Genomic DNA, 26,867 nt, shown 5'->3' on the forward strand with positions numbered 1-26,867 from the left:
AGGTCATGATCCCTGGGTTTGAGCCCCGCATCAGGCTTCCTGCTCGGCAGGAAGCCCGTTTCTCCCTCTCCCACTCCCTCTGTTTGCGTTCCCTCTCTTGCTGTGTCTCTCTCTGTCAAATAAATAAAATCTTTAAAAAAAACAAAAACAAGGGGCGCCTGGGTGGCTCAGTCGTTAAGCATCTGCCTTCGGCTCAGGTCATGATCCCAGTGTCCTGGGATCGAGCCCTGCATCGGGCTCCCTGCTCAGCGGGAAGCCTGCTTCTCCCTCTCCCACTCCCCCTGCTTGTGTTCCCTCTCTCACTGTGTCTCTCTCTGTCAAATAAATAAATAAAATCTTTAAAAAAAAAAAATAAAAATAAAAAAAATAAAAAAAACAAAAACAAAAAACAAAAAAACACTTCCACTTATAAAAGGAGGGTTGGAAAACACAGCAGTCACTCTCCATAGCAATGACCAAATTCTCGTGAGCAAGAATAGCAAGAGTTCAACCCCTCCCTCTTGTGGCAAGAACTCCTGTTCATTGCCCTCCAAGGCCCTCGCCTCTCTCTGGGAGGTTATTCTTCATTCATTGTCTTCCATGGCCACATCTGTGGTAGCTTTGGAGAGACACCCTTTCTGGGTGCTCTACACATTGCCTGTTTCTTATAGATGTCAATTGCCCAGGGGAGGGAGGGAGAGCAAGAGTTAAGAGATTGCTGTGGGGATTGAACCATCCCAGGCTGTTACAAACCAGGTTTGGGTTTTGGCAATACAATTCCCCAACAACTTCGTAGGCTCCTGGTCAATTCCTAATGATTTGTTTTCTTTATTTCTAGCTTATGAGTTCTGCCCATATCCCTAAATTTTAACTTAACATATACTGTTTAATGTGTGCTGCAGGAACAGTTGAAACAATGGCTTCCAGTGGGTAATCCCACCTTTGGCAACGGGCGTACACAACCTCGGTCCAGGTAGGATACCATCCACCCCCTTCTGATAAAATAGGTTTCTCAGTCTTGCAGGATCCAGAATATGGGCCTCTCTGGCAATTTAGATTGTAGGCTGAATGTCCAAAGTACCTTCCTTAGGGGCACCTGGGTGGCTCAGTCAGTTAAGCATCCAACTCTTGATTTTGGCTTAGGTCATGATCTCAAGGTCATGAGATAGAGCCCTGCATCAGGCTCCATGCTCAGTGAGGAGTCTGCTTCTACCCCTCTCCCACTCTCTCTCTCTCTCTCTTTCTCTCTCTCTCTCTGTGCCTAAATAAATAAATAAATAAATGGAGTACCTTCTTTAGCAAAGTGATATTTCTTCCCATCTCACTTGCTGGCTGAGTTGAGGAGCTCTAGACTTTACTGAGAATGACAAATCATCTATTCTAAAAGTTTCCTACCATCTTCTCTAATACCGCAGCCTCAATCAGCACATCAGTGACTTTCCAAGGTATAGCAGGTGGCACTTTCACCAAATATTTTACATGAAATAGCTAGGGTCACCTTTCCAGTCTGCAAATATCCAAGTTCTTGGCATCTCCTTCCCTCCCTTCTTTTCTCCCCCAATTCCATGTTTTAGATTCTATTATTTTTAGTTCCCTGACTTCTGGGTATCACATTGTGTTATTTGTTTGGGGGTTAATTCAGCTAGTTAGTTGGATTTGGAAAAATCCAAAATAACAATGATTAAACAATATGGGGATTTGTTTTTTCTTTTCTGTTCTGTTCTTCTCCTAAGTAATGCTGGTGTAAGCCCCATGCAACAATTTCTACTTTCATCTCATTGGCCAGAACTATGGTGTATACTATCCATACCTCCAAGAAAGGCTGAGTTTTCGTTGACTATATCACACCCAACAAAATAAAGGAAGAAAGAGAGACTGGGTATTAGGTAGAAAGGCACTGGCTTCTGACACAAGGTACCTATTTATTACGTGAGGTCCATTGGTGGCCGTGGAGCAGCGATTACAGGGCAGAGTGCTAGCCTACATGGCCAAATCCAGTGGCTCTGGGTTCTAGTCCTGATTAGACTTAAAATTAGCCTCTCTAGTCCTTATTTAGCCTCTCTGATTTTGTCATTTATCTGAGTTTCTAAAAAGGAGATACTAATAATATCTCCCTAGAGTATTGTTGTGGCAATTAAATAAGGTCATCAGTCCTTGGAAAGTGCTCATTTAGAACAGTGTCTGAGTGTGGTTATGCTCAGAAAACATTAGCCATTAGCCAGTGTTGGTAAAAATAGGGTCAGATGCTCTTGTTTTATAGAGAATGAGACAATGGGGAAGCATCTGGCTCAGTGGGGGCATTTCCCCCTCCCTCTCTCTTTTGTCGCCACACCTATTCCCCATACCTATCCCTAGGCAGCCAAGCAGGCTCTCACCTCAGGGTCTTTGCAAGTGCTGTCTCCTCAGCAGGCAACAGCCCACCTACAGAGATTCTCTCACCTCAGCCCCTCACTTTATTTAGGTCTCTTCTCAGACGGCCTTTCTTAATCCCCTCATATTTCCGTCATTCACTAAGCATACCACACTACCATAATTCTCTTCATACTATCAATCCCCATCTGACATTATAGTATTTTGTGTTTACTAATTTGCCACCATCACAATACAGGCTTCATGAGGCTTTGTAGGAACATTGTCTGTTTTGTTTAGGACCCTGCATGTGACAGGCACTCAATTGAACATCTGTTGAATGAATAGTAAATATTTAATCAACATTAGTTTATTTTTAAAATGTGAGATTTTCTAAAAGTCAAAATAGGAATCCAGTCCAGCAGAAAAGAAGACTAAGGAACTTGGAACTTAGCAGAGTACAGAATAGGAGGACATCAAGAATTCAGGACAATCGCGAGGAGTTAGTACAAGACAGCCCAGTGTGAATCTGTCTTTGAATAAGGTCTGGATAAACCCAAGGACTTTTTGTGCACCCCCCTGCCAGTTTCAGGAGTTAGCCCATGGACTTCAGGTGACTCTGGGGCTGTGACTTCGGCCAGATGATTGGTTTCACTTCATTCAGTGTTTCTCCATCTTTTGCATTAATGTCCTGCTCTCCTCACCCTGGAGAAAAAACTTAATTTAATTTAAATTCTAACATAAAATATTAGATATTAAGGGGTAAGATTCTGTCATATAGGAATGAACTTTGCAGGCAGGCATTAGCCATTACAATATCTAAGATTTGTTGGCCTCCTCAATCCAGAACTACTTTTCACCCCCTTTTGGGTGATATTGCCCTGCTGCGCATGCATAGTGTAGCTGAAAGAGGATCTGAGAAAGTTCATAGATTCTAAACACAGTATCAAAATCTTTTAAGAAGGATTCATTTTAAATTTTGAATGGCTAAGGCTGTCAGCTTCAGGCAAGTCAAAATTAATTTAAATTATCATGGCTGTTTGCTTTGAGATGGGACTCTAATTGGAGAATTATGTATGATAGACAAAAGTGAACTGGAACATTCAGTGGACCTTCATGTCTACAAATTCTGCTCCCTGTTGAAATTGATCTTCAAGATGAGAAGCATTTAGACCTCTGCACAGGTCAGCCACTGAGGGACGTTGTATTTGTAATTAGTTGCAGGTTTCTGTTCTTCTGAAACTTCTTTGGGTCAATGTTTTGTTCACTGGAATGTTTCATTGGATGTTGTGAAAGAACCACTCATGGTATTGCAAAATTGTGTATCTTTTCTAATGCCCTGAGTCATTTCAAATCATTGTAGTAGATTGGAATGCTTCTACTCCCCTTGTTTATAGAAACAGGAAAAAGACTTGATAGAACAGGGGGCTGGAAGGATTACTGGAAAATTCCCAATGATAGGCATGGAGTTCAAAAAGTTATATAGTCCATGAACACCAAAATAAGACTAAATATCTGGAAATAATTTTTCCTTTTCTGAAAACTCCTTCCATGCCCCCACAGCATTCACAGTCAGAGAGTGGGCTCCCAGGATGATATCTCCTGGCCCTGCTCCATGTTGAGCCAACCAGCTTTGCTCACCTCTAGCGTATTAACAACTTTTGAGTTGCAAAGTGCAGGAAACAACTCAAGGTAAAGTTTATTTTCATTTAAAGGGTTTTCTTACCTTAGTTTTGCTTTACCTTTCTTCTTTTTTCCTAAGTAGTTAAATTTTTTAAATGTGATTTAATGTAAGGATTGATACAGTCCTTCGGGTTGAAGAGGAGGGTAACAATGCAGCCCTATCTAGGGTGTCTGAAACTAAGACAAATTTTTTGTTTTTTCCTCTTCCAGGAATACTGTGGGGAAACCAGAGTGTTCTCTCCCCAGTCTTGCACCTCTGCCTTCTCCTAATTAATTTTATTTTATTTCTTGGCAGGATGGCTTTCCTTGCTACTTTGCTACTCAGTTTATAGCAGGTAGAACATTGCCATCTAGAGCCCCTAGTTCAGAAGTTATAGTTCTCTTCAAGACTAGACCCTCCCTCTCTCGGTCCTAGTGCTTAGTTCTCAGGGAAGAACTGTGTTCCAGCTTGTATGAGATCCCCAGCTCTGGACCCATCACCAGGGCCTGGGGGGCTTATATTACACAACCATGGCTTCCAGGAATGTACCTTTGTCAATTCTGTTAAGAGAGTTGTCATAGACTTATTACACACTGGTTTCCCCTTATTTAGGCATCTCCCCACTAGACTATGAATTCCTTTAGGGCGAGGAATTTGCCTTATTGATGGTATATTTTCAGTGCCAAGTTCAAAGCCTGGTTCTTAATTGATGTTCAGGAAATATGTATTGAATGAATACAAGTTGACAGCAAGAAGAAAAATTCTCTAGGGTTTTCTTCGATCAGATTTATTTAAAGAGCAACTTGCCCAAGATATTTACCCTGTTTTCATATGTATGCGACCATCTGAACTATGACTAATATCCTGAATCATTGACCATTAAAATTGTAATTTACAGGGTATTTAAAAAATTGTTTTAAATGATTGAGAGTCTACAAGTTGATGGCACTGTGCTGGGATAGGGAGTACACCAGTGAATGAGACACTGTCACTGTATTTGAGGACCTCTCCAGACCTTGGAGATCACTTAGCTTAACTTTCTCATTTTACAGATGAGAAAATGGAGACTCATAAAGATTGCTAGGCCTGATGGAAAATGTTTTGATTTATTCATAAGATTTTAATATGTCTGTGTGGAGTCACTTTGCAGTGAGAGGTGTTACTTGTTTTGGCCAAAGGGAACATTCAGTTTTTGTACATTTATGGATTATCTTTTCTTTGATCTTGCGTTTCTTTTTTAATAGGCATGTGATTATGTAGATGATATTTGCTAAGCTTTTGATTTATTTGGAACCAATTAATAGCTGGCACTCAAGTTCTTTGGAAGCTCAAAACTTGCTATGTTGGAAATTTCTTTATGGTTACTGAGTAATAAGCCCGTGTATTACTGACATGGCTTCTGACACCTCTCCCATTTATTATTATTCCTTGTTAAATCTACTTCCTGAGAAAGCTGGAGAATGTTTTCCATCTTAGATGGCATAGTTTATGTTGACTTTCTCTGGGCGAAAGTGAAATTCAGAGAAGAGAATGAAAAGAGTCATTTTTCTGTGTTTACGAAGGATGGAGGTAAACGTTTTCTTTGGTGGATTGACAATGGAATTCAGTCAGCCTTTCATTGTGGGGACGTATTGTGTGCCAGGCACTGTGCAAGATTCAGGGGGGCCAGATTGCTGCCAGCTCTCATGGGGGAGACCCGCCTGCTGCAGCTGGCAATGCAGAGGGGATGCATCACTGCTCTAAGCAGTGTGGTCAAGGGCAAACCAAGGAGAGGCCAAGTCTCCGCACCCAGAAGCATGGAGAAACATTTCTCTGGAGGAGATAGCTTTGGGGTTGGACTAAGAGTAGATCAGTTGCAACAGTTTACCAAAAGAAAAGAGGAGAAACGACTAATAGCAGCAGGGTGCATAGGGACATGATCCCCTCTGAGGCTACGTGATGAAGATGGAATGATGGCTGAGCTTAGGATGGGTATTGTCCTAAGCCAGAGCCCGAATCTCTCCGTGCTGTTGATTGGCTCTTCCTCTTTTTGGCATCATTGTCAGTCCTGGAATGGAGAGCCTTCCTGTGTATGCAGTTGAGCTGATCAAGACAAATGGACGTAGATTTTAGCTCCCTAAGAATGTAAGCTCTTACATATGTCTGGAACCCCTCTAACAGTCTGCTAAGGAGTCTTTCACATAGCCTCCTGGTTGGATGTGGGTTTGATGGGAGGTGTTTTAGAAAAAAGTCCTCTTATTTCCCTGATGATCAGGAAAACTTCCTGGGGAAAGTCATTGTTCCAGAGGTTTCTGTCTGGGGGAAGAGTGTGTATGTATGTGTGCATCTGTATATCTGTGTGTCTGTGTCTGTCAGTATGTCTGTGTATACAGGGTGGAGGGATCTTTGCTGGGGAACGAGGAGAGGCATGAGTTTCCTGGCTCAAAAAAGCATAGTCCTTCTGTATTACAGGAGGCCATGTGTTCTGTATCAGAGGGCTCACAGTTGTGACCCAAATTTTTTGTTTTTTCCTCTTCCAGGCATAAATGGGACCAGGTGAGGTCATGCTTTGGCTGCTGGAGGCATACCCCATTTCTGGGTCATTTGCATGGGCCCCGCTGTGAAAGGAACCAAGCAAGAACTTGTCAGACACTTCCGTCCTTCTCTTGGTGAGCACTCCAGGCACAGCAATTATCCCACTGTGGTTCTAATTGTGTCCTGTCCTCCTCTTGCCAAAGCAAACAGCCCAGTCTCAAGTAGGCATCCTTTAGGCTCATCTGCCAGCCTGAACATGAACACAGGCAAAGCTGATGACAGCCAGGGTTCCCAAGGGACATGGGGCCTTCCCGGGTCCAGCCCCCAGGAGCAGGTCCTCTCGTGATGTTGGTGTCTGGGAGTGAGCACCATGCCCATCACCCAGGACAATGCCATGTTACACCTGCCCCTCCTCTATCAGTGGCTGCAGAACAGCCTGCGGGAGGGTGGGGATGGCCCGGAGCAGCGGCTCTGCCAGGCGGCCATCCAGAAGCTGCAGGAATACATCCAGCTGAACTTTGCTGTGGATGAGAGTGCGGTCCCACCTGACCACAGCCCCCCAGGCATGGAAATCTGCACTGTGTACCTCACCAGGGAGCTGGGGGATGCAGAGACTGTGGGCCTCAGTTTTGGGAACATCCCTGTTTTCGGGGACTATGGAGAAAAGCGCAGAGGGGGCAAAAAGAGGAAGACCCACCAGGGCCCTGTACTGGACGTTGGCTGCATCTGGGTGACAGAGCTGAGGAAGAACAGCCCAGCAGGGAAGAGTGGGAAGGTCCGACTGCGAGATGAGATCCTCTCACTGAACGGGCAGCTGATGGTCGGAGTTGATGTCAGTGGGGCCAGGTGAGTGGGGGAGTTGGCACAGGGGCTGGATGGAGGACCCCTGTGGCTCACTTAATGTCTGCTGCTCCAATCTGTAGCTACAGAGGGTTAGGAGACCTACTCTGGTAAGAAGCCAGTGGCAATTTATCCTATAAAGGGAAAATACACTAAGTTCAAGGATTGTGGTATTTGTATTTTTCTTTTTTTGTTTCATTCTCTCTTAGAGGACTCAGACTCAGAGTATTTTCTTTTTTCCGGACATTTGGGTTAGAAATAAAAGAAGTGGTACATGACGCAAGAGTATGAGAAATGTCATATTGAACCCGTACCTCTGAAAACAATAATACATTATATGTTAATTGATTGAATTAAAATAATTTTTTTTAAAATTTAAAAAGTAAATATTTGGAAATATAATGGTAAAAAAAAAAAAAAAGAAATGTCACACTGAGTTAGATTCCCTTCCTCTCAACCCAGCATCTCCCCGCTAGTTGGAGCACCAAAGGTTTGGTCCTGGATGTATTTCTATCTTCCTGTCCCATGTCACCTTACTCACAGACTCATAGTCCAAAAGCCCTTTGAGATACTTAGAACTATCTTTAGACCACCAGCCACCCCTGCCCTTGGCCCCAGTTTTCCCGTCCTGGAAAATCCACTTTATGATGAGCATATTTCTGTTTTTCATCTGTGTGGCCACCCATCATGGCAGTAAGTTATGATTGAACTGTAGTTTCCCAGGTGAATCAGAGTCCCCAAGACTACCCTCAGCCTCAGTGATTTACTAAAAGGATTCAAAGGACTCAGAAAAACTCAGGGTTACAGTTTATTACAGTGAAAAGATACAGATTAAAATCAGCAAAGGTAAAAGGTACACAGCGTGGGATCCAGGAGAAAGAATAGGTGTGAGCTCCCAGTTGTCCCTCCCAGTAGAGTTGTACTGGGAAGGGCTCAATTCTCACAGCAGTGACATGTGACAACATCTGTGGAGTATTGTCAACCAGGAAAGCTCATGAGGCTTGGCACCAGGGTTTTTCTTGGGGGGCAGTTACCCAGACATGGAGTGCCTGTGTAGCTGACCTTAGTTACTCAGTGTCCAGTCCTTCCAGAGTTCAAACTAATGCCACATGGCCCAATGCCCCTGCCATAAATCACATTATAGCATAAACTATCTGGTATCAGGCAGACTATCCCAAGGGTATAGAGGTTACCTCCCAGGAGTTAGTCAAGAACCAGTTCTTTCTTTAGAATGGACATGGGTCGAATACCCCAAATTTGCTGTGTTAACCCTTTACACACCAGGATTTTTGTAATGGTTATATGTGGAAGAGACAAGAAAAGAGAAGTTTGAAGATATTCTGAGACGCATAACTTTTGTCAAGCCTTCAGGGGCTCCTGTGAGGAGGGCTTCTCTGTCCCAAGAGAAGAGAATCATGGAGAGAGGGTCACCTTGAGAATCATGGTGACCTTTCAGTGAGGAAGACATCTAACCCAAGGAGATCCTGAAGGGAAGAAGCCAGAGCAGAAGTATCTTAAGTTTAATCTTTTCCTTCCCTTCAGTCTTCTACCAGAGCTTTCCATTGGCAGAAACCAGCCAGAAGCCGTGACAAGGGAGCCCATGGAGACTGTCCACATGTGTCAATCTGGGGCAGAGGGCAGGGTAGAGAATGGGGGAGAGTGGGCACGGAGGGGCAACAAGAAGTCATCAGGCACATATACTGTGGTCTAAGTTTAAATGAACCAATGCATGGAATAGTCATAGCACAGGGCGGGCTGGCATGTGTGAGTACTTACTCAGTAGACTCTCACCAGTATTATCTTTGGGTTGCCTATCTGACTGAAGAGATGTTCTTGGCTCATGGCTGGGTCCTGAGCTGGCAGTTATCGGGAGAAGCTTCATTTTCAAGGAGGGGTGTTGAAGAGAAATTATTCTATTTAAAATTAGAAATTGTTCTTAGAAAAGAAACAGGACTGGCCACTGTAGTATTCGTTGGTGTTTAGAAGGTGACCTCCAGTCCCTGGTGGCTGAGTCCTCAGGGTTAGAAGCAGGGATCAACATGGAGCTCGAGGCAGCCCTCCCAGAGCTGCTGCTGAGAGCCCCCACCATTTGCAGCTGTCAGCTTTGAGGGGAGCTGCTTTGGATGCAGAGGCAGAAGGAGGAGCAGGGATGGGACATCCAGTAGGAGAGCATAATGGTCAAGAGCTCCAGCTCTGGAACCATACAACTAGTGCTGCCTCTTCAGGCTCCCACACTTACAAGCTGGTTGACCTTGGAAAAATCATCCCTCTTAGCCTTGGATTCCCTGTTTGTGACATAGGAATAACACTACTGAACCAATGCAATACAATAATGCATATAAAGGGCTTAGCCCTATGTTTAATACACAGTGTTCAATAAAATATTAGCCTCACAATGACTATTCTATATGGAGAGTGTTTGCAAAGACTGGGAGTTTCTTATCCAAGAGGTTGCTAGAGTCTTTAGGATTTGGAAGAGTGTTTCCATACTGGATAAGTTTTCTCATATCTGTTAGGCTCCTTAATGGAGGCTCCAAGGAGGAGGCAAATATGGTGCGATAGGGGAAGCAGTAAACTGCGTCTGGAATTCTGGGTTCTCTCCATAGGTCTTCTAGCAATTTTAGCTTTGAGACTTTGAGTAAGTGTGTTGGGATGTTGGAGTCAGGGTGGGAGGGAGGTTAACTGCAGCTGCCTATGCTAATGTATTAGGAGTGAATCTCTGAAACATTTCATATGACCCACCTGAGCTGGTTTTATCATTCTAGAAGCTCACAGAGGTGAAGCAGTGTTCCCGTGATGTCACAGTGATAACTGGCAGAGCTGAGAGACTCAGTCTCTCTCTTCTGACTCCCAGCTAGGGGTGGTACCTGATCCAGCACACCATTCCATTTCTGTGTGGTCAGGAAGAGATATTTGGATGGATGTGGTCAGTGGGCATCTGGACCGAAATAGCTGAAGTCGAGGAGCTTGGAGAATGGAAATAGGACAAAAGGTCGGGAAACAGGTCTGTGAGATTGCTAATTGTTATGCCTGGGTGTTCTCAAATGTACCTGGGATTTGTTTTAATCAAGTACGGTAAGACATGCAGACAGGAAAATGACTGTCATAAAGGAAGAAGTTTACACTCACAGATCCCTCGAAACAGGAGGAAAAGCACACCCTTCAGGGCTTCATGGAGAAGCAGCAGTGTTAGTCAGGAGGCAGGGGAAGAAGAAGGGAGAACATGGCCCAAAAAAGTCTTTATTGGGGTTTTCAAGGGAAGGTTTGGGTGAAGCATGGTAGCTACTCTGAGCAATCTTAGGATTTGGTAGTTGGAATAATTTCAGCAGATTCTGAGCTATAGGATGGTCTCTGGTTGTCTAGTACTTGGCCTGGGATGACTTAGGGGCAATATTGTCTTGATGTATGAGAGTCTGACAAAGGAGAGAGTTGGGGTGTGGGCTCTGGATTGGTTGATTTATATATCAAAGGCACACTCTCAGGGGAGTTGTTTGCTATTTCTAGGAATTGGCTAAACCCTGGGAAGGTCAGTCTCTCTGGAATCAAGGCCCCAAATGCCAGAACATCAAGAATACAGAAAATAAGGAAATTTTCCACAGCTGAGGAAGTAAATCTCCCAAACTAACTTTTTCACTAGTGAACAGTCATGACTCTGGAATTCCTTTCTCTGATGGTACAGTCATGTGTATATGCTGGATGGTGACATCTCCCCAGAAGCCTCAGAGATGCAGGGGCGATAGAAGGAAAAGACCAGGACCCACTGGTTGGTCTTCAAGAGAAGTATGAAAGCGAATCAAGTAATGAGGAAGGGCCCCTAGAGTCCTGGGCTCCCAGTGCTCATACAGCCAAGAAGTTAACAAAACAAAAGGAGACTAGCTCAATTTTCCAAGCTTCCCTCCCTAGTTCTCTGGTGCAATTATAAGAAGTACCATTGACTGAGCAGTTGCTACCATAGTGGACATTCTGCCATCTACTATCTCATTTTATACCTACCACAACTCTATAAAGGACAGCTTTAGATGAGAAACCTTGGCCACAGAGGCCATGTAACTTGCCCAAGTTACATGGCAGAACCAGAGACCTGCCACCATAGTCTGTGCTCCTGCCCCCTGTGCTATACTATTTCAGCTCAGCCCCAGAGCTATACGCTGGTCCTTGCCACGTGGGCTGGTGCTTAATTTCACCGATGGTTTTCAGCTTCACAAAATACCTCCTCAGTCTAATGGCGGACACCAGCGAAGAAAATGACCAGAACACTGTAAGGCTTCCCCCTACCCAAACTGACAAGGAAAACAGAAGCCCCCCACTCCATCTTGTAAAAGGAAACCCAATTTTAATATAGAATCTGCTTGGCAAACATATCTAGGCAGAACTTTAGGACTAGAAGCACTTTGAGATTAAGTATCAGGGAATTTAAAGTGTTTTGAATGTCCTCAAGATGCTCCTTTTCACTCTGTAACTGGCTAACGGTTTCCTTCAACACTACATTTTTCCACATACCTATGTAGGTTTTGTCCTAAAAACTGGTGAATACAAATCAGGGTTTTGTAGAGACCGCAGTGCATCTCTGCAAACAGCAACCTCAATTAATGTGTACCCCCTTACTTGTAGGCATAAGATTTCGGGTGTCTGAGTACTAACATCACACCCCACCCCACCCCACCCATATGATACATCAGTTGTCCACGCCATCACTTGGAATTATAATATGAGGCACTCTTTTGGGCAATCCATTCTGCTCCTTCTCTTGAGTTTGATTTTGAATTCAAAACTACCTTAGCTGATGTTGTGGTTCGAACTGTGTCTTCTAGCCACCCACCTTATCCCCATTACCAAGTTCATATTTTGAAGTGTTAAACCCCCCAGTACCTCAGAATGTGGCCTTCTTTGGAAATAGTGTGATTACAGATGTAACTAGTTAAGATGAGGTCATCCTGGAGTAGGATGGGCCCCTAATCCAATAGGACTAGTGTCCTCCAGCAAATTTAGACACAGACATGCACACATAGAGAGCACCAAGTGAAGATTGTAGTTACGTTGCCACAAGCCAAGGAACGATCAGGAGTTCGGAGAGAGGCCTGGAAGAGATCCCGCCTTGGTACCTCAGAGGGAACACAGCTCTGCCAACACCTTGATCTCAGACTTTTAGGCCCCAGAACCGTGAGACAAATTTCTGTCACTTGAGCCATTTGGCTCATGGTACTTTATTATGGCAGCCCTCGCAAACTAATACATTTGGCATTTTGACCCTGTCACCTATGGCTAGTCAATTACTCGGGCCATTTCCTCCCTGACAAGAGTTACTCTGGGAACTAGGGAGCGTGGTGGATGTTTTTGGAAGAGGACAATCTGAAAATTGTGGGTGTGTTACGTGTGGGAGGAGCAGGTGCAAAACATGGAAGATGAGGTCATGGTTTGCTTATTTTAAAAATTAGCTTAGAGTCAATCTGTAAACTTCATCCGCAGGGGAAAGAGAAGAGAATTCAGAGCTATGGGTTTGACATCCTTCTGCACCCCAGAACCAGTTCCAAAAGGAAAGCTGTGACTGGTCCCAACATCACAGACCCAATTCTGCTTTTTCACTGGGTGGTACTCCTCAGGTCTGCAGTTTGGTTCTAGCTACCCCACCCCCACCCCCTGCCGGCCCCTGCAAGCTCTGGGAGCCTCTTATTCTTTTCAGTGGTAACAGCCCCATCTTGCAGGCACAGCTGGTAACACACAGAGGAAAGTATTTATTTGCAAGCTCTAATCATACCTACTCTGGGGAAGATGGGATTTTCTGGAATGTTCTATTTACTTTTGTTTGGTGGAGGGAGAACTGAGAAGGTTTTTTAGATGATTTCCTACAAGAATACTTTGTAACCCCAGTCCCTTCCTCCCTCAGCCAGCTTTCTATAAGTAAACCAGATCTGTTCCCTGAGGACAGATTGTTCCAAATTGGTAACAAAATATGGAATTAATTAAAACATAACCCACACAACAAAACAAGTAGCCTTTTCTGAAAAGTAAAAGGGCCCATGTTTCACTTAAAATGTATTTTCCAGGATGTGAACCATGACTGGACTTTTTTGTACGTTAATATACACTTTTTTTGTATGTTAATAAACAGGAGAGGAGCATAGTCCAAACAACATGGAACTTGGAAAGATGGAACTGGCTTCCAGGCCTACGTGTCGGCTGTGTGACTTTGGCGAGTTACCTCAGCCACAGGAGGTTGATGCTATTTCACCAATAGGGTCATTTAGTGGATTAGATAAGATGATTTAGTTAATGTACTGAAGAGGCATCTGGCATATGGTAGATGTTCAGTCAAAGCTAACTTTTTTTTTTTTTTTTAAGATTTGAGGAGAGCCTCAAACTTTAGCCATGCACTCATCAGGAAAGAGAATAATCTGCAGCCTAGAAACCAGGGTGATATCAAGTACTGAGCAACTGGGATGGCATGGGTATCCGCCAATTGGAAAGGATGCTGGTTCCCTGCAGGAACAGGGTTCGGGAGCCAGAGCGCTCCTTTGAGTTACCGGCACATGAGACGCGTGTGATCCTAGGAGACAGGTCAGGGTGCTAAGCTGGCTGGAGGGCCCAAGGGGCTCTGGGCAATTGGCCAACTAGCATAGGAACATTACATTACAGACTGGGCAGACTTACTGAATATCAGCCCTGACCACGAGTAACCTTCAGCATAGTACCCGTTGCCTTTAAATTGTGTGTAAAATTAAATTTAGGGTTGTTACAAGCTCAGACTCTGGTTACCCATAGCAACCTTGAGTTCTCTCTAGGTTATAGCAGATTTTAAACAGAGTGTCAAATGCTGCTAGAAGGTGTAACTTGGAGAAATGACTGCAGGTAGTGATGTAGGAGATACAGAAAGGAAGAATTGCCAATTATACCTTTATAATATAGTCTCTGGGGCCATTTAGCATGAGCGTCCTGCCTACCTGAATATGCCCAAAGGCACCGGTACTCTATTCAGGATTGTATATATAGTAAGAGGTGGCATCACCATGACCTAGAGACATTCAGGCAAGGTTAAACTATATTCAGCTTGCTGTTGAAGAAGCCTAAGAAGCGTGTAATACACTTTAGAAAGATTTCCGTTACAGAAGGTTAAAAGGAAAACAAGTTTCAGCATTTAAAATTCAATTATCTGGAAAACTCGTCATGTGGAACAGCCCATTCCCCAAGGATGCCATGGAAATGAAGCATTGCAGGACCTTACGTTTGTGCCCACTTCGTTCTTAGTCTGCTTTCCCCACATGCTATTTCATTCCATGACTGGTTCTGGAAGGAATCCCAGAGTTCATCCAAGTCCAACCAAGAAGGAAACTGAGGTTCTAGGGCATGGCTTCCTGGAGTCAAGGACCTTCTTAAGAAAAGAGCAAGGACTAGAATTCAGGCCCTCTGACTCAAATTCTAGAACTTTTTCTTCAACACTACAAACAGTAACCAATGAAATTAGATTTGGTTTTTTACAGTTCACTGTTGACAGTAAAAACAAATAGGAAATCAAGTTTTTCTACATTTTTCTACCCCATTCTCTAAATGGATGGTAAAATTACATCTAGAACCTTCCTTCTCTCAACAAGAGTTTAACTTATAGCAGCTTCATGAATGTATCGTTGATGGCCAGCCGTTGGACTGGACAGTGGGAGCTTGATTTCCCTCAGGTCTGCAGAACGGTTCCTGGGCAAGGCTGTGGAGAATCTTCCACTGTTGCCTGCCATCTTGTGGCTGTAGTTGAGCACAGTGCTGGGAATTTTAGTCAAGTTTATTATTCATTAGGATGTGTGGGTTTCTCATCTGTGCTGTTAGGATGGTGTTTTCAGGTTTCAGCGCTCTTTCTAGAATGGCAGCATCTAAGCCATCCCTGAGCAGCAAGTGACTCAGGTGCCATCTTTCTCCACTCAGTGCCTGGTGTCCTCATGCTGTACCCCCCACCCCGTGGCGTCCCCTCCTAACACTCCCAGCCCTGGCCCTCAGGTCTCCCACAAGTCAGTGAGTCATGATCTGATTAATCCACTGTGCTAGGCTCTTTGTGATGGACAGTAGAGGAAGTTGGCCTTCCCCAGTCTGACTCAATCTTCCTGAAATCAGAAAGCCTCAAGGAAAGTGAATAGCAGGGCCACGTCAAACACTGCACTGGCCAATGGGGTGGATTTTTGGGGAAAACTGACAACTTTGGCATACCCTCAATCACAGCCCACAGGTAATGTCCAGAGCCACTTAGAGAGCAGCATTTCACCGTCTGCTTGTCCTCAGGAGGGAAGAGATTACACTAAAGGAGGCACTTCCCATGATTTAAAAGGGGTCGAGCTTCCAGAGCACCATCCAGAGATGCTCTTTCATTTCATCCCAGTGTCCTCTTCCCTCTGGTACCCATCAGAGCCTCCACTGGGTGACCGACTTCAGCCATGGGAGATGGAAAACCCCAATCTCCCACTTAAGACACTGGCTTTGAAACTTCTAGCATTACTTTTGGAAATTGTTGTAATTGTAATTGTAAACCATAAAGAGAAAAAAGACAAAAGCATCTTAGTTGGGATTACAGTGTTACTGGCCTGACTTCATGCCCTTCTCCTCTCCATGGACACTCCTGCGCCATTTGCAGCCATTTCTTGACTTCTGCTCATTTTTTGTGTCCAGGTATTAAATAAGTCATAAGCGTTTTTATTCTCTCATTTTGAGCACCAGATGCCCTTAAATGACTCTTGAGTCTTTCTTTTCCAAAAGGTCATTGAATTCCAAGCTTTGGCACCTGTTTTGGCCCTGATCCCTCTCATTCTTGTGATGCAGATGCAGGTAATGCATGGCCTGGCTCAGCTGTTCATAATCAACCTGTTTGCCAAGCACAGGGGTTAAAGGCTTGAAATTCCTGTCTTTTGGTGTTCGCCTGTGGGTTGCTGCCTCCTCCTGGAAGGGAATAAAATCTGATTATTTTCAGGACCCAAGTATATATAGCTCTCTCTTTGGTACAATTTATAATAAAACATGGGTTTTAACAGTTATATAGATTTCTTCATTGATTCTTCTTTGAAATCTGATCTTCCTCCAAAGATTTTGAGGGGTGAGTTTGTTATACTATATTTAAAATGGTTACGAAGATGTGACTCCTTGTGGCTTTTTGGATGACCAGGCTTATCTTTGTTGAAATGCACAAAGCAACATTCAAAGGTGTGAGTGTCCAGGTTCTTTGCATCTCAGAGCCACAGAAACCTGGATGCAGGGACATCAGCAAAGGTCTGAGTGTCCAGGTTCTTTGCATCTCAGAGCCACAGAAACCTGGATGCAGGGACATCAGCAATGATCTAATAGCTGACTCACCCCACAGTTACTTCGTTCAGAGCTCTTTCTTCACCAGAGAAAGGATGATTCTATCATTCACAATGTTTCCTGGACTTAAATTTAGCCCATTTCCTTTTGCAGAGGGGAAGGGAGACAGAGGGCCAGGCTGTTTTAATAGCTGAAGTGCATGTTTTCTCAGCCCTTGGGCCTGACTTGAAGGTTAGTCCATTTAAATGGGGCCAGGATTAACTAAGAAACTTTTTTGACTTTTGTGATCACAGATATACTTTCACAAATGTCCCCGAGGGAAGCTGAACTATTATGGGGAGAAGAAGGAGTGGGTGTCCTTCTTAAAAATTCAGGCTCTGTTAAGTACAGGTCTCTGTCAAATTGCATGGCAAGTCTTGAGGTTTTTTTCTGACTCAAGGGCTTTATTTAGTCCAGATGTCCATTCCTGTGAAGTCCTTGTCTGACCCAGCAGAATGAGTAGAGAGGACTTGAATGGCAGTCACTAAAAACGGTTCATGCTTTGGAAGATCTGTTGCCCAGTGGGATGCCCAAAAAGATGCATGAGATAGGTGAAAAAATTATTAGCATCCCAAGATACATTTTTTATCTTAAAAAAAAAATAAGAAATTGAACTTGACTAATATTTTAGATATGGTTGACATTAGCATCCTTACTCAGTCCATATATCAAAGGATCCTGTGTCCTGTGTGGTATGTGATTTGTCCTGAGGGAAGAAAGGATGATCCACAAAGACCCCCCCCCCTCACTGATTAATTCACTTTTTGACTTATTTCAAAGAACTACAGTTTATGTAGTCTCAGTGAAATAGGTTTATGGATTAAATTATTTCATTTTAATTAAGTTAAACTTTACCAAATGGACAGATAAACTAAAATTCTTCAGGGGAAAGAAAAAGAGGATTAAAAATAACATAATTAATGCAGGTATAGGCCAGCCATAAGAAAATGGCTGGGTTGACCCTTCTTACCACTGGTATAGGCTCAGCCACAGTATATGGTAAAACTATGACAATCTCTTCAGACTGACAAGAAGTCAGACAAAAAATTAAAATTTGAGGCTACAAGAAACGATGTGAAATATAAATTTCTAGCCCCTATCATTAAAGAAAATCCTCACCGTAAGCGTAGATTGTGTCTTGAGATAATACTTAACGATGGTATGAGGCCATCATAATTAGGAAGATATTTAAAATCTAAAGATCCACCACATGAATACAAATAGTTTTAAATGTTTTAGCAATATTTAAAATCATGCCGTACTAAATCTAGTCCAGAATTCTACTAAACTGAATATTTAAAAGCCTATCTGGAATTTCTCTTACTTGTTTAAGGCAAAAAGTCACATCGTTAAGAAAACCCTCATTCTTCCTAATGCAGTCAAAATAGCTAAAATAACCCATGGAAAACAATATAACTGCAAAATAAAATGTCTGATTTTGTCAGCAAATTCTGTTGGAAGATGCACAGAAACATTGCTCAAATTTTAAAGAAACAGTGTGCAGTGTGGGAGGTTTGCTAGGCAGTTGGAAGAAAGTACTGCTGTTTCTCACATGTTCCAAATAAGGGTATTTGCTCGATTCTGTTTCAGTAATGAAATGGAACACCTACTTATTTGTGAGTCACTAAAGGAAAGAGATACCAAAAAAGATATATTTTCAAAAGTCAATGACTTTGTTAGTTAAAATAATGCTTTATGGGAAAATTATGTAAGGTAACAGCTGCTTTAACTAGAATAAAAAAGAATTCAGAGTAAGGTTACAAAAATAGGCCAGAACAAGAAATTGATTAAGTTACTGGTCCTGGGAGAGTTAACGCATCAAAGAGGCTAGAAGTGAAGACAGAAGACAGGAATACCAGCGAATGTCATCAGTATGGTTAATTTTATAAAAATAACAACCTTTAAAATCAGTTGGATTTTTACTCTTCTCTGTAATAAGATGTGGGATAATCATCAAAATGTTTTGCCAGAGAGAGGTCTGATGTTTATCTTGAGACACAGCACTTAAGAGTCCTCGCACTTAAAGAAAACTGTGTGCTTTCTCTTCTACGAAAAAGACAAGTGTTTGAAATTGGCCTACCTCATCTATGAAAACAAGTGGTTTTCGGTGACCTGCTTCCTGGAGGCTGTTTTTGTAGACCAAACACTCATAACCCGTTTCTCCAATGTCAAGATAATGTTGCATCATTAAGAGAATAACTGCTATTTCAAAGAAACTCATGCTATGGAAAGAGCATTTTCAAAATGGATTTTTGGAAATGTTTCCTATTTATGTGACTTTTTTTTTTTTTACAAAAAAATGCTATTTGTCAACCAAATATTTCATATGTATATTTGAAATCTTGAAAGCAAAATTTTCTATTTTTTTAAATCTACCAAAGAATTTTCAAGAATTTATGTGTTTAAAAACTATTTTAAAAGACTGTACCTTTCAACGACTTTGCAAGAAAGCTCAACTAAGTTGAAAATTAACACAAACTTTCAAACCGAAACCTTAGTACAAATGGTGGATAGGGTTGGAAAATAGATATTATCATTGATGAAATGCTGCCCTTCTTCCATTGGGGTCTACATATCCTTGTGAGATATCTTCAACTATGGCAGCCCTTAAAACCAACATCCATTTATCTGAACTTCAACCATACTTGTGAACGATCACATCCCAGAGTGTAAAGTATTTCACAGTCTTGAAGTATATTTAACTGTATAGCTTTTCCTAAGAGTAATATTTGCTTTATATCATTTATTTTACTAAAGGTGAAAAAAGTTTTAAATATTAAGTACTTCACATGAGATGTCTCTTTTAAAATACTTCTTTATATGTATTTTATAATGTACATAATATACTAGTACAAAAATTTAATGCATGCATTAAATAAACACATCTATTGGATATATATATCCTATAGATAGATGATAGATAGATAGATAGATATGAGGCTTGAGAAGTCAACACTGCTAGAGCAGTCATCTCAAAGATAGAGTTTATCCCTGTCCTCTTAAGGAAATGTCTTCTTTGAGATTTGTGGGATCTAGATGCTTCTCATCAACCCCTTGCCCACCATTCCTCCTCACTTGGCTCTCCAGAAGGCTGGTCTCCTCGGGCTCTGCAGGCTGGATCCCCTTCCTAAGCTCTCCCAGTTCCTCCTCCTTGCTTCCCAGGTCTGAACCCAAAGTCACGCCATGGGGTGATCTGGCCAGCCACCCCCCCAAACACAGACACCCTGGCTCCTCTCCTCTCATTCCTCCTGCTAACTGCCTTCTCCCTGGACCATTGGGTGAGCTCTCTTTGGCTCATTATTCTTCTGTTTATTCATTTCAGAGCAACATATTTGTAAAGCTATTACTTAATTCCTCAGGCACCCAGTCCCTCCCCCATACTAATCTTTATTTCAGTGGCAACATTAAAACATTGAAATAACATTTTAAAAGAATGACTTGCAATTCTACTACACTAATTCTCAGTTAATTTGATTTTTCTATGTTAACATCTAATCTGTGACCATGCGAATATAGTCCCACCACACTAACTCAACAGATTTGTCTGTTTCCATTTCATCTCTGTTCATCTGCAATATATTTTTTAGACTACCTTTCTTAGTATTTATTTCCATTTTAGAGGACTGTGTGCACACGGGGAAGCATTTGAATGGAACAGAAGGACAGTGGGTGATAAGTATCCCTAGTTCAGACCCCATTCTCTAGTTACTACCACCAGCTGCACCCCAGGGCCTCAGTCTGTTACCAGTTTGGGGGTATCTTTCTAAGAATTCTGTAAGCATATGTAAGTTCTCTATTTCACTTTTATATAAATAGGGATGCACTATCTGTACTATTCTGCATCTTTTTTGTTGTTACTAAAATCTTAGAGATTGTTTCAGGTCAGAGCATATCACATCCATTCTTTTTAAAAGCAGTATAATATTCTACCGAATGGTTCTATTATGATTTATTTAATTGGTCATCAATTGATGGGCATTTTCATTGTATGATCTTTTATTTATGTCATCAATTCTGCAAGAAATTTTATGTTGATGTGTCTTTATGTATTGTACATTAAAGTACATGTACATTTATGTGAAAAATAAATTCCTAGAAGTGGAATCCTCACACAAATCACATTTTAAATTTTTTAGTCATATTGTAAATTGCTTCACCCAAGAGGTTATACTAACTTGTATCCCCTCTGACAGTATATAAAAGTGCTGTTTTTCCCACACCTTTAACACCACAGGAATGCTTTTCAAATATTGAGTCATACTACATGCAGGAATCTGTATTATCCTTTTTCATTTAGCACATTTAAACAGGTTCCACCTTATTAAATAGTCTCAATAGGCATAATCATCAGTGATAATTTAGGCATGCTCTTTCTGTTATTCTCAGTTTTTCAATACTATGCATAACACTGTATGGAAAATGCTTTTGACCATGACTTTTTTTTCTTTTGAATCATGCTCTTAAGGCAGATTTCCTGGATTGAAGGTACTATATCAAAGGGTGTTTCGCCAAATCACACTCTGACCAAAGATGTATGAGTGCCAGTGTACCAGGACTATTTCATGATTGGGTATTGTAATTTAAAAATATGTTTAATTAATAGAAATATGGCTCACTTTTATGGTTTTAATTTCCATTTATTTGGTCAGGGAGCTTGGGCATTTTCCCCTAGTTTTTTGTTTGTTTGTTTGTTTCTATTTTATTTTTACCTGTTGTCTAAATCATCTATTTGTGTCTTTTGTTTACTATCTGGAATATGCATTTAGATGTTATAGATCTTAATCCTTTCTCCCTATGTGGTTAAAATTCCCCTGAGTCTTATAACAGATTATTGCTATGACTATGTAGAAGTTTTAACTATTGCTGTGGATGAATCTGAGTTTTTTTTCTTTTGTAATTTCTTTTCACAACATTTTTTCAAATCTTAGGACATTGCCATCTTCCCAAAGACCAGAACTTTTCTTCTACCAAGTTTCCTGATCATATTTTAAATTTATCTTTATAATTTAAAATTTAATTTAGGTGGCATGTATTTTGATGTATAGTGAAAAAATTTATCTATTTTTTCAAAATTGTGTAATTATCCAAACACCACTTATTAATAATTTTGCTCAATTAATTTGTGAAGCTTGATTTATTATGATATATACATAGACACACACACACACATAAATACACACACACACCCATATTTCTATTTTAGGGTGTTCCCTTTTTGTTCTGATCTATATGTCTATTTTTATGCTTATCACACAGTGTTTTGATCATGTTATAACATCTGGTGGTGTTAGTTACCTCCTCATTGCTCAGTTCACATTCTCCTCCATGAAATCTTTCCTTCTTCCCCTCCTGGGAATAGCTCTGACCCACACACACACAATCTACCTTCATGGGCGTAGTAGGCAGGATTCTAAGATGGCACCCAGGATCCCACACACTCCTACCTTGTATGCACCTCATAACCAGGACTGTAAATCTGATGAATTGTACTTCCATGATCAGGTTATGTCATAAGACACAGCTGACTTTAAGAAAGGGAGATGATCCAGGTGGGTCTGACCTAATCACATGAGCCCTTTTCAAGGTAGAAAGTTTTCTTTGGCTGTTGGAAGGGGCAGTGAGTGCGACATGTTCCAGCTGACCTGGAGAAAAGCAAATATCCATGTTGTGAACAGGCAATGGGATGGTACAACATCTACAAAGCTGAAACCAGTCTCTAGTTGACATTAGCAGGACAATAGAGAGACCTCAGCCCTACAAGTGCAACAAACTGAACTCTGCCAACAACCAGTGAGCTGGTTGGGAGAGGTCTCCTGGTCTCAGATGAGATTGTTGACAGCCCAGCCAATGAATGCCTTGATGTCAATCTCACGAAACACTGAGCAGAGAGAAACACTGCCATGCTCGGCTGTACATCTGCCCTGCCCACCTGGGAGCTAACAAATGGGTATTGCTCCAAAGCCTCTCTACATTTGTGGTACTTGTTACACAGCACTAGAAAACGAATACAGTGGCAACACACAATTTAGTACTTAATTACTCTCATGTCATTTACTAATCATTTCACATGTAAATCTTGTCTCCCCCAATCAGATTATCAACTACCTAAGACTGAGACCCACTCTGGTGTTTCCTCTGCATCAGCCATGTTATTATCTACCTTGCCTTCAGGACTGCACTGGGAGGCGGGGTGGGGTTGGGAGATCACAGCCAGGCTTTAGAATCACACTGCCCTGGCTTAAATCTTGGTGCAGACTCTCCAAGCATCAGTTCCCTCATCTTTAAAGTGGGAATAAAATGCATGGGACAAATTACTGAAAGATACACAACCATTGTTATCAGCAGCTACTTTTGAAGGTGGGAGATGAAAACAGGATCGAATTACAAAGGAAGGTTGTAAGGATTAAATGAGATGGTGCTTACAAAGCTCTTAGTGGAGGGCATCGTGCCTGGTGAACTCTATGAATATTAGCTCATCATTATTAGAAAAATGGACTCTTTGAAATGTTTTCCACAGTTCTGTATGTTCTGTATGTGCTAGATATGTTTTGTACCATGTGACCCTGGCCCTAGCCCTCCTCCCCCTACACACATACACACACCCCACTGGCTATCCCGCAGGGATGGATAAACTAAGTCCATCCACTAGACTTGACTGGTAATCATTTTGTCTCCTGGGAATTTGGAATCAAGCCAGTGAGAGACCAAGCTGCTTAGCTATTTGAGATGAGCTGAAAGGTCAATCCAAGTCAGGTCAGGGGAATCATGTCCTGAGAGAGCCAGAGCCACATGCCTGAAGGGACAGAAGGGCAGACATCAGGAAGAAGCTGGTCCCTTTAGAGGAACACAGAGTGGACATGCATAAGGAAACAGGGCTGAGAGACAGTGTCCCCAGAGAGAGAGGGATGGGACAGGAGTTTCCGGGGGCTTGGGGGCTTGCAGTTCCCAGCACCGGTTCCCACGGTGCCTAACTAGACTCGTTTCCAGATTTCTGTGTCCTTGTTTGTATCCCTTGCAAACAAATAAGCTCTGCCCAAAGGGCTGATGGTGGGTGACAAATCAGTCAGGTTCTAGTACATCCTAGGACACCAAGCTTGAGTGCTGACTCTGCGTAAATACACAAGAAAACTAAATTGAGTTTCTCTTTGGTCTTTTTCCAGACTTTCAACTGTCCCTACAGTTGAATTCCCAGTGGCCTCTGGAGGGCACTATTCAATTAAGTTTATTCCATGGTAGTGCACACTGTGCAGAGAGAGCTGTTAAGAAAAGGGTGTTTGAAATAATAGTTACCATTTACTGGGTACCTACACCTTCCTAGCCACTGTGCTGGTTGCTTTACATAAATTGTATCTTAAAGAATCACAGTTCTTCCCTGCAATTGTGGATTATTCTCATTGTAACTTGTTTCCAAAGGTATCTTATTCACAGGTGTCAAGCACAATGAAAGCTTCTTGTTCTCTTTCAATGAAGTTACAGCTTCTGATGGGAACCAGTTCAAGTTTAGTCAGCCCTCCTCTACTTTATGTACTTGTACAAAATTTGCATTTTTATGGGCATGTACTCTTTTTTAATTAGAAAAAGAAAGCAACATGGCAGCATTATAAAACAGGGGAAAATATTTGGTTGAGATGGGTATAAATTACCTGTGTCCTTCTTCTCTTCCAAGGGTGAGGTATTTCTTGTCTCTTACCTTTGGCCACCACATCCCCTAGGTAATTGTATTGGCTTCAAGCCAGGTGGATGGCTGCTAGCAAGGGGGAGCTGTGGTAGGAGATGGGTTATTGCTTTTCTCTACCTTGCTCAATGCCACCATGTTGGGAGGGTAGAAATGAGGTTCCAGACCTTTTCAGAGCCTTCTGACAGGTCTGAAAATGACTACTGACCCATCTCTATTTCTTTTCTTCTTCTTTTTTTTTTTTTTTACAACATATTTAAAAAACCTATTTGTTCGTTAGATGTTATCAATGTCAATAAAAGTATTTATCAACTATTATCTGTATGAGCCATATGCATTACACTCTTCTCATTTAATTCTTATAACAACTCTATGAGGCAAGAGGTTAAGTATTATCTCCATTTGTAGATGAGGAAATTTAGACTGAGGAAGACTAAGTAAACACACCTGCAAGAAACAGAGCCTGGAATTGAACCTAGGTTTACCTGCCCGAATTCATTTTGCTATGATGCTCTGTCAGTTACCACCCATCCCCCAAAGAGCATGTCTATTCCAATAGAGAGCACCTTCATCCCCAATAGACAGTATGTCCACTCCCCAGTAAGGAGTATATAGTAGTAATTTTATAAGCAGCATTCTGGCCAGGGCACCTCAAGCTCCTTGCTCATCACTATCTCCCACCCCTCACTACTGTAAATGGGCAGAATCAGAAATCAGGAAATCTGGTTCTAGACAGTTTGTTAATCTCTCTACTTTTTTATTCATATGAGGATATCTGTTGACCATGTACTATGTTTTAGCCCTGGTTCTACCTGTTAGGGGAATACTGATGTACAATACATACAATATATAGAGCATGCATCCATGCCTTGGAAAACTGCCTTGCCCTTAGAGTAGGGTAATATGATTAATAATAATATGAAGAAGTTTTTAAAGTAAACTTTATTGTTTAACAGCTTTATTGAGATATAATTCATATACTATAAAAGTCATTTAGAGTTGAGTATCACTAATATCTACTTTTAGAAAATTTCATCATCCCAAAAATCACTAATCTACTTTCTATCTCTAGATTTGCCTATTCTGGGTATTTTGGTATGTGGTCTTTTGTGACTGGCTTCTTTCACTTGGCATAATGCTTTCAGTGTTCATCCATGTTGTAGTATATTTCAGAACTTCACTCCTTTATATTGTCAAATAGTATTCCCTAGTATGGCTATACCACATTTGTTTAACTATCCATCCATCAGTTGATGGGCATTTGGGTCATTTCCACTTTTTCACTGTTACAAATAATGCTGCTGCAAACATTGATGTGCAAGTTTTGTATAGACTTATGTTTTCAGTTCTCTTGGATATATGTTTAGGAATAGAATTGATGGTCATATGGTAACTCGATGTGTAACTTTTTGAGGAACTGCCAAACTTTCCAAAAGGACTGCACATATTACTTTCCCACCAGCAGTGTATGAAGGTTCTAATTTCTCTATATTCTCACCAACACTTGTTATTATCTGTCGTTATTATTACAGCCATCCTAGTAGGTGTGAAATGGTATTTCATTGTGGTTTTGATTTGCATTCCCTGGTAACTAATGACATTGAGCACTCTTTTATGCACTTTTGGCCATTTGTATCTTTGGGAAGATGTCTATTTAAATCCTTTGCCCATGTAGTAATTGTATCAGTTACCTTTATTTGTTGTTACTGTGTTGTAAGAGTTCTATATAGACTCTTGATATACAAGCATATGATTTGCAAATATTTTTTTAGGCAGCTACAGATGTTAAACAATTGTCACTGATTGTTTTCAACAAATGACCTAGGAATAAGGCTGTTCTGAAAAATGGAGATTTTCATAGAGTCATCAGACAGGTCAAATACTGACAGTTCTCTGGGGATAGAGATTTTACAGGTCTTCAAACTTTTTCTAACCCAGTGGCAGCTAAGCTGCTTATTTCCACAGCTACCATAGTTGTAAGGCTGTTGATTTTCAAGGCTGTGTGGAGCTGGGAAGAAAGGGATGGTAATAGTGTAAGTTAAAATGCCACAAATCTCACTGCGATTACTGAGATTCAGCAGTTTTTCTAAGTGCTTCTTAGGCTGCGTCAGGTTGATTTTCAAGTTCTGAAAAAGTTGCTTTTGATAAATTTTTTCCTTGTTGCTTTTATGAAGGAGTAGATTTGTGGATGTTTTTATTCTATCATTCCAGAAGTGTTTCTTCCAATAAACTTTTCTTTTTTTGGAAGTATAACATACATAAAGAAAAAGGAAAAAATCATAAGTGTTCAGCTAGTGAATTTTTATATTAATCATCACCTAAATGAGGCAAAAGAACTTTACTAGCACCTCAGAGCCCTCCCTCACACCCCTACTAGTTATTAACCACCTCTTGCTTAACCAAAGTAAAATGGTATTAATCATCACAAGACAACTTTCCTGTCTGGTACCATCGAGGTTTTTTCCAACAATCTGTTTTACTCTAATTGTTCAAATTTCTCCTCAAGCCACCCCCTTAATACATTTAATCTAAGGCATT

At 41.5% G+C, this 26,867-nt stretch overlaps 1 protein-coding gene across 3 annotated transcripts in view; it reads left to right on the forward strand.

The window, feature by feature from the left end:
* Positions 1–26,867, forward strand: part of PDZD2 (PDZ domain containing 2) — a 342,311-nt gene that overhangs the window by 117,662 nt on the left and 197,782 nt on the right. For 2 of the 3 annotated variants that reach the window (XM_032415461.1, XM_032415459.1), the window contains exon 2: positions 6,511–7,351. In XM_032415461.1, coding sequence (XP_032271352.1) covers positions 6,876–7,351 — 476 coding nt within the window. In that variant the 5' untranslated portion in view covers positions 6,511–6,875. Of the gene's footprint in view, positions 1–407; positions 953–6,510; positions 7,352–26,867 lie in introns of those variants that run through there. The other variant, XM_032415460.1, reaches the window with a different exon arrangement.

This window comes from Phoca vitulina, unplaced genomic scaffold (genome assembly GCF_004348235.1).
Source record: "Phoca vitulina isolate PV1807 unplaced genomic scaffold, GSC_HSeal_1.0 scaffold17, whole genome shotgun sequence".
Lineage (NCBI taxonomy): Eukaryota > Metazoa > Chordata > Mammalia > Carnivora > Phocidae > Phoca > Phoca vitulina.